Raw genomic sequence first — 9,087 nt, 5'->3', positions numbered from 1 at the left:
GGTAATTAAGCAAGTTTTATGCATAATTTGGCCCATTTCATATTTTTCTTCAGAAATGATGAGTAATTTGTGTTTGAATACACCAGTTTTGTTGTGGTTATATCATTATTTTTTGGTGTAGATCACCTTTTTCTCACTTTTTGGTGGGATAATTGAATTTCAAATTTCAAATTCCCAAAAAACAAAAAACACCAATATATTTTTTGACGTGGATGCCATTTGGCGGGAAAACATTAGGTGTGGTGCCATGTGGAATCCATTTGGGCGAGGAACTGAGCCTTGCATCAAGCCACATAGGCATTTAAATGAGAAATTCACGGGCAAACTAACGAAGGTATAACATTACAACAAATTCTAAAGATGAGGTATGACATTGTCATTTTTAAAAGTGGAGGTATGATAGTGTGGTTCGACCCATAATTGAGATAGTCTTTTGTAATTTGCCCAAATTTAAATTACAATGAAATGTAAGTAAACAAATTGCCATTTTATTCATTTCATGCAATTTAGGTTATTCGATTGTATGTTAGGTTGGATTCTAGACATAAGACGCGATTACAGGTTTATAGTTCTTCGCGTTTGAATTCTTTAACGGAAGTGATTGCATGTTTGACATATAACCCAAGTACTAGAATAAATACAAATGCCATGACCAAGCCTTGAATCACCTGCTTATAGTTATAACCTTGTGCTCTATAACACCTATCAACACCGCTAGCATTGCTCTCATCCCCGAATATTGCTCTTTTGTATACCTCCTTTGTTGAATCCTCCTCAGCCTTTTTCGCATGAATCTCCTCAAGTTTTTCAATACTTTTGTTCGCGTGTGATCCACCATTGCGTTTCTTGTTCTGTTCTTGATTAGCATGAGTCCTCTTTTGAGGATGTGGTAGATCACCAGTGCTTATGGGCTTTTGAGGCTTAGGTGCTTCTGTGGTGGGTGCAGGCTTTTGAGGCTTAGGTGATTCTGTGGTGGTGGGGGGTGGCTTTTGTGGTTTGTCATTCGATTCAACTGCTGCGAGATCAATCAGCTTTGGAAGCTTGACATAGAGAATGTCGTTCTCAAATTTGGCAGAGATTGTATTGGTGTTGCAGTTGGAGGGAATTGGGAATTCTATGCGGAAACGCTGCCATTTGTTGTCATGACCAAGTGGCCGTTCACCAAGCACCCTTAAGTTTTGATCAGCTAACATCACTTGAATCCTCAGATTCTCCTTTCTAAATCCTGCACAATAAATCAATCAAAGCAACCTCAAAAACAACACTTTTCCATACATCACATAGGTTAATCTCGAATGTTGTAAACATTTCCAACTTGGTCCATAACATGTCGTCCTAGTTCCCACATCAAGACTGACTGACTGACTACAGCAAGCACATAAGTCTTTGAAGAAAAACGAATTGATTGAATAAACACATAGAGATTATAATGCAACATTAAATATCCAATGTCCTTGATCACCTCCAAAGTTAACGTATAGCCACATTAATATGGTGAAAGGGGGGATTAGTAAGGAACAAACCTTGCAGATAGACGAGGAGAGTGTCACAAGCTTCCTCCCTTGCCCATTCTTCTGATGGTTTAATGTCTTCGTAAACACGATTAATAGTTGCAGAATTTGGCTTTCCCTCCATTGATCGATCTAAATCAAACTAGTACTAGTCTCTCTTGTTAATTAATAATTTGTATCAGCTAGCAGATAGATTTGTATATGAATCTTGTGATGTGCAAAATGCAACCAATGGTTGGTTGGATTATACACATGGTGGTATTGGCATATATGAATCAAGAGGTTGGAAACTGAGAAATTTCTTTCTTTTGGTTTAAGTTATTCCTTTTTTCTTTTGGCTACCTTAGCTTTCTTTGTTTAACAAGTTCAAGTATGCTTTAATTGGTTGCACAACATTATATTTGTGACTAACTTGATGCATGGCCAAAGTGAGGATTCCTTTCTTCGATCTTTCATTTAATTAGATTTGCTCATCTGTTTTTTTTTAACAAACGATATTATCTACACTAAGAGAGCAGGTGAGTAGGCCAAGTCTCACAATTAACTAGCAATAATATGTTTCAAATTCGTCTTTGACGAGAATCAAACCAAGACCTCTCACTTACAAATGAAGAGAAATATCACTAGACTGTAGTACTAAGTGGCAGATTTCCTCATCTTAAACTTTTATATATTAAACATTTGTTTAGTTTCCAACTTTAGATTAAAGTGCTTACACTTTAGATTAAACCCTATATTCCACCTATATTCTGATTCTAGTGTTTTTCAAACTCATATTTAATTCATTTTTATGTCAAAAATTCTCTCAAAATTTTTAATTAATTTATTGCTATATTTATAGATCTTTTCCTCAATTTCAGAATTCAACTATATTTAGTGGGTAAGTTTTTCAAATATATAATACACAGGTCTTCTCTTTCTTTCTTTTTTCCAACTTGTTACGGTTGGTTAATATTTTCTTTCAACTTAGTTTAGTCGTATTGGTAAGTTTTGATAATCCTTTTTTTGTCGACGAAGTTTGCAACTTCTATGCCATACAGACGAAAACTTTTCTTGCCTTGAATCTAAAGAATTCCTTTAGAGTTGTTTATTTATTTAATTTTTTTTTTTGGTAAATTGGATTTATAACCAGGGCAAAGCCAAAAAAGGTACAAGGAAGTCCACATCAAGGATCAACCAACAAACATAACACAAAGAAACTACTTCATAGTGATAGAGGGAGCAAAAACCCAACACAAACCACAACATTGTGTCACCCTAAATCATTCGAACCAAATCAAGACTTAAGGTGGACACGGTAAACCATCATTGTTCAAGATATGAACTATCGAAGATGGAGGTCTCTCGACTCAAGTATAATTGCTCATCTCTGAATTCTTGGAAGAAACTAATCGATCAGCAACCATGTTGGCCGATCTAGGCACCCAGGACTAACGACACATCTGGAAAAAGTCCTTCACACACAAAATTTTCTTTAAGACTAGAACCGTGTCCCATCTACCATTGACTATGGAATTACTTAAGCTTAAAATTATTCCTTTGAATCTGATTCCATAATGATTTTATCTAAGTCCAAGTTCTTGGCTAGCATACACCCCTCCAAGATCGCCTTTGCCTCTGCCACTTGAACGCTTGATGCTAAGATACATGATTTCCTTACAGCAACAAACTTACCATTTGAATCTCTAATTACCATTGCAATATTTCCTTTCTTCGTTGTAGCATTCCAGCTAGCATCCACATTAACTTTAAACAATGACCGATTAGGTAGAGACCAAGCAGAGATGGGTTGAGAATTACCATGTAGATTTCCATGGTTATCTAAGCTTGTCCGCCTCCCACTTATAGCCCTTTGAGTTCTCCTAGTAGCCTCCATAAAAGCAGCATAGGCAGATCTAGTCTTGTGAATAACCTGCAAATGAGACACACTCTTTTGATTGAAAATAGCATTGCATATCTCTTTCCAAATATTCCAACAAGTGAACGCCACTTGTGACAAAAGCCAAGTTTTATCTTATCTACTACCTATATTATTCACAATTAGAGAATGTAACCAATTACTAAAAGTGTCAATTTCATTTTTATTCACCTTGTAGTTAAGTTGGCCTCCGAACTAGACAGGTTCAACCCTTGGCATAGAAAAAACATATGCTCCACAGACTCATCTTGCTCATTACAAATGGGGCATATTGGTGAGGCAGCAACATGTCTTTTAAAGAGATCCAACCTTGTGGCAAGAGCTTTATGAAGGACTCTCCACATAAAAGTTCGAATTTTAGGAGGGGTTTCCAACTTCCAAATATTTTTCCAGACTTGGCTATTGATTGATGCCATTGAGGAGGAATTCCAGTTTTGATTAGAAGACTCCTTACCATGTTACCAATGATAACCCGATTTCACCTTATAAGCACCTCATTTCTCCAAAGGCCAAATAAATCTATCATTACACTGAGAGATGCAAGAACTAATGGGTTGAAGATCTCATTCTTGAGAGGAAGTCTGGATTATAAAGGCAACATTTTGGTTCAAGTTTTATTAGAATCCACATAAGGGTTGGGATGCCCATTTGGTAATGAAGGAATCCACCGATCCACCCATAACCTTATAGTTTCACCATTCATCACCTGCCATTGAGCACCACCCAATAAAATCTCTCTCCCTTCCAATAAGCTTGCCCAAGCCCACGAAGCCCTGCTTCCTTTTTTAGCTTCCAGAAAAGATGAATTTGGAAAGTATCTTGCCTTCATAACTCTAACACATGAGAATTCCGGTTTCATCACCATTCTCCAACATTGTCTAGCCAACAAAGCCATATTAAACTCCTGTAAATTCTTGAAACCCAAACCTTCCTCTTGTTTTGGCAAGCCTAAGACATCCCAACTCACCCAATGGATCTTTTTATCATCAACATTTTGTCCCCACCAAAACCCAGCCACAAGAGAGTCAAATTCCTTGCAAATACTTGCATGAAATTTAAAAATATTCATTGGGTAAATTGGTACAGCTTGGGCAACTACTTTAATAAGTACCTTATTTTCCGCATGTGATAGCAACTTCTGTTTCCAACCCTGGATTTTCCTTAATAAACGATCATTGATATACCCCAAAGCTTGGCTTTTAGACCTACACCAAATTGTTGGCAAACAAACATAAGTACTAGGGTTATAAACAATTGGCATCCCCAAAATAGCACCCAACTCTTCCCTTACATTTCTTGGGGGTACTAGCACTGAAGTACACACTTGATTTATTGAGACTAACTTGCTAGCCCGAAGTAGCACAGTAAGCATTTTAAATATGAACAATGTTCATACAATTTTGTTGATTGGCCTTGAGAAAAATCAAGGTATCATCCGCAAAGAACATATGCGATATACTTGGACTATTTGAGCTAATTTTAATTCCTTCAATATAATTCAAATCCACAACTTTTTGAATGAGCAAAGAGAGAACATCGCTTACAAACAAGAAAAGGTAGGGTGAAAAAGGATCCCTTTACCGAAGCCTACGTGAAGGAAGAAATTTCCTGCCAGGTCTACCATTGATTACAATAAAAAAGTCAATAACGACCACACACTTCATAATTAAATCAATCCATCTTCGATTGAACCCCATCTTGACCATAACCTCCTCCAAGAAATCCCACTCCACACGATCATAAGCTTTATTCATATCCAACTTTATACCCAATTCAAACTTTCTTTTAGTTCTTCGTAGTTTCATGAAATGGATAATCTCATGGGAAATCAAAATATTATCATGAATCTGCCGGTCAGCAACAAAAGCATTTTGCATTGGAGAAATTAATGTCGGTAAGAGTGGTTTAAGTCGATTGGCAAGAATTTTAGAGAGTACCTTATAAGAAAAATTGCACAGGCTAATGGGTCTGAATTGAGCAACGAACTTCGAATTTGGAACCTTTGGGATCAAGACAAGTTGTGTAAAGTTTAATTTTTTAGGGCTAACCTCCCCATTCATAAAATCGTTGACTATTCCTTTAATCTCATGCGAAATAGCATCCCAGTAGCAATGGTAGAATATGCCTTGAAATCCATTAGGTGATAAGAGCATATTTATGCAACTTAGTTAACATGTTTTCTTGCACTTACTTAGTTAGTTATTGCTTATAAGAGTGTTTTAGATCATTTTCGTATGTTTGTAGGTCCTAATAACAAGGTTGGCAAGAAAAGTGCATTTTGGTGCATTTTGGAGCAATTTTAGGCTGAAATGGATTACATGCACTTAGAGACATGAGGATGGACGTTTTGGGAAGATTAGAATTCAGCATATGTGTGTGCAAATGGGCAAAGGAAACACACACACATGGGCAAAGAGAAAAGCACACATGGACAGGTTGGAGGGCAGAAAATGTGTTTGTTTTGTGGTTGAAATGATGAGGAACATGTGTGTGCAAATGGGCAAAGGAAACACACACACATGGGCAAAGGAAAGGCATGGCATGGGCAGAAAATACACCACTACATTCACTCATTACCACAACACTCACCCTTGTCCCCTTCATTATTTCTGTTTTCATGCACCATTACATTTAATCATTGCACTCAAGTGTTGCACATCCCTTGTCCCCTTCACCCATCAGATTTCATTCACTTTCACCTCCACTATTGATGCACCACTCCTCCACTTTCCTTACCCATGCCGTGCATCATGAATCCACTTACACCTATGACTCATTTCTGCACCATTCCACCTCCCTTTCCTTTATCTACCATGTGCACAATCATTCATGTTCCCCACTTGCATTCATAGCTGCAACACCACTCCATTTCACCCCCCATGCTTTGCATCATTACTTCACTTTCACCTTTGAATCATTGCTAACACCACCATCCATCCCTCCATGCCATGCACTTCCTCTATAAAAGGAAGTGTGTGTGGCAGCCATTACATTCAGTTTTTGCTAGAGAATTCATCCCCATTTCGATACAACCTTCATCCAAACACTTCCATTCATCCTCACATCCATTCCTCCATACAAACAAACCTTCAAATACTCACCAACACCTTGTGCCATAGCAAAGGAAGGAAAGGAAAGTGATTGGATGTGCTTGCTGTCCAACTTGGATCGTTGGAGCATTTAGGTGTTTTCTTTCTTTTGTTTTCAATGTCTAAATTTGTTTATCTTTGCTTTGTAAGTATGAGAAACTAAACCCCCATTAGCTAGGGGGAGAATTCGAAACTATGTTCATGCTTGCAATATGATTTGATTACTTTCAGTTGTGATTCATAAGTTGTGAATTCAATTTACTTATCCATTTGAATTAAAACTGATTTGTGTATGTTGGTTGAGAGTGCACGCTTAATTTCCATGCATAAATATGATGCTAGAATATAAGGGAGTTTCACCTAATCGTTATGAACTTATATTCACAAGTAGTAAAGGTTGTTCGTCACAACCATGTTAAGTAAATTCTTGGCATAAGTTTCATGCAATTCATAGTTAAAAGTGTTTCGTCAATGCTTATGATTTTCATAGAACTTAATGATTCTTGCTTGTATCTCTATTATGCAATTCATGTAGGGAACTTGTGGGGAATGCTTCGGGTTGTTATATGCAATCATCCAATTCAATGAAAGTAGGAAAATCTGAGGATTAATTTAAGCATACCTAATTAATATGGGGTGTTGAGGTTCACGGTTTATTGAAAAGCAACTGGAAATCGTTTTATATGCAAGTGTGTCATGTGTGGAGAAAGACCTTCTAGCTTGCCCATCATCCATTCAAATCACCAAATTCGTCCAAAATTTGTTTTAAGTCTTTAGTTACTTGTTTTTACTTAAATTCATCCAAAACCAAATCCCCCTTTACTTTAGAGTGTCTAATTAGTTAGAATATGTCCTAGTTGTGTTTTTAAGTGTTTTGAGTTAAGATAAAATCAATTTTCGTCCAAACTTTGTGTTAGTGGCAGAAACTGCCTTAGAGTTGTTTTTAGGCAGTTTTGAGTCTCTATAATCTGTTTTGAGTCTTGTAAGTTTAATTTCATACTTTTAAGTTTGTTTTCACATATTTAAGTCAGTTTCAAGTGTTTTAGCAATCCCTCCTAATCCCCAGCCTAGAACGATCCCTACTTACATTCTTTACTACAATTGACAACAAAAGGGTTTAATTTGTGTGTTAAGATAATTTTCGCATCATTAGGCCAGGTGCTTTCATACCCCTATTTGAATTACTGCATCCTCAATCTCACTGTCAGTAATCAGACAAGTGAGAATGAGATTCATCTTTGTTGTCACCTTCTGATCCACATAATCAAGAAGTGAACCCCAATCTCTCAACCCATCCAAGGCAAACAAAGACTTATAGTGCTCCTCAAATGTTTTCCTTATTTCATTTGCATTCTCGACCCATTGCCCATTAGCATCCTTAACCTTCATAATCTTATTTTGTCTTCTTCTCTGCACAGTGGAATGGTGAAAGAAAAAAGTGGTAGCATCGCTGCATTGCAACCATTTGATTCTTGACTGCTACTGTTAATAACTTTCTTCTTGCTCCCTTAATCTATCAAGCTGTAAAGAGACAGCCTGAAAACGATTCTATTTTTTTTTTCATCCCAAGAAAGTCAAATTTGTCCTGCAAATTTAACAAGAGTAAATTTGATAAAAGGCCAATTTTGTGAGTTGCTATTGTGTTTAGTCCACTTTGTTGGATAAGAATTAGTCACCGATTATCCACATCAGCTTATTTTACTAAATTGGTATAAATATCTTTTTAATTATAGGACTATCTTTTACGTAATTTTAAAATTAAGAGTAAGAACTAAATAGTGTTTCTCCTTATTCCTGCTCCTAATCTGTATCTCAATTCTTTCTTATAACTCATTACTCATTCAACGTTAATTATGTTAACTAATCTATGTTGTAGGTATTATATATATCAACACATATATGGATTTATAAATGGTATGGAAGATGAAAATTTTTTGGACTGTTTTCATTGATAATAGGTTGATTAAGTTTTATTTATTTTTGTATATACCTCTATCACAGGTTAAATGTATTTTATGACACACCCCGACCGGAGTTGAGATGTGCTGGCCATCACATGAATGTGACGTAGCCAAGTGCGCAACAGAAGTGATATTAATAAAAGAGATGTGAATAATTAAAAACCAAAACTAAACTTATTTAACTAGAGATACTATGTAAGTGTGTGAAAGTGATCAAATATAAGATACACGCATATTAGAACATAGGTAAAACGAAAGTGCAGTCGAACTAACTAGGTACTTATTATACAAATAGGGAGAAGATCCCTACTTTTATTTATGGAAACGTCAGAACCGCCATGTAGTCCTCGTGAGCCACCAAAGATGAGCAACTACCTAGAACCTGGAAGGGCGCAAAACAAAAGGGTGAGTGGGCAAAAACAAAGCTTTAGGAAAACACATTTATCTTTATGAACATAATAACCCTCTCTGTAAAACTCGTATAATTTCCAAGAAATAGTAATATGCATGTATATAAAAAACAATGTTCAAGAGCAGTGAAAACAAAGTTATGCCATGTCATAACGTTTAGCACTAAAATATGTAAGCCAAGTGAAACATCGATATAA

General features: G+C 36.3%; 1 protein-coding gene across 1 annotated transcript; it reads right to left on the bottom strand.

The window, feature by feature from the left end:
- Positions 1-468: 468 nt before the first annotated feature.
- On the bottom strand, positions 469-1,851 carry LOC139194464 (inactive protein RESTRICTED TEV MOVEMENT 2-like). The gene is made up of 2 exons (XM_070819110.1): positions 1,524-1,851; positions 469-1,225 (listed from the first exon to the last, which is right to left on the bottom strand). Exons 1-2 carry the CDS (start codon positions 1,633-1,635, stop codon positions 564-566), a joined length of 774 nt encoding a protein of 257 aa, XP_070675211.1. The 5' UTR covers positions 1,636-1,851; the 3' UTR covers positions 469-563.
- Positions 1,852-9,087: the final 7,236 nt, after the last annotated feature.

The sequence above is a fragment of the Malus domestica genome, chromosome 03 (genome assembly GCF_042453785.1).
Source record: "Malus domestica chromosome 03, GDT2T_hap1".
NCBI classification, from domain to species: Eukaryota; Viridiplantae; Streptophyta; class Magnoliopsida; order Rosales; family Rosaceae; genus Malus; species Malus domestica.
This window is presented reverse-complemented; position numbering and strand designations above follow the sequence as displayed.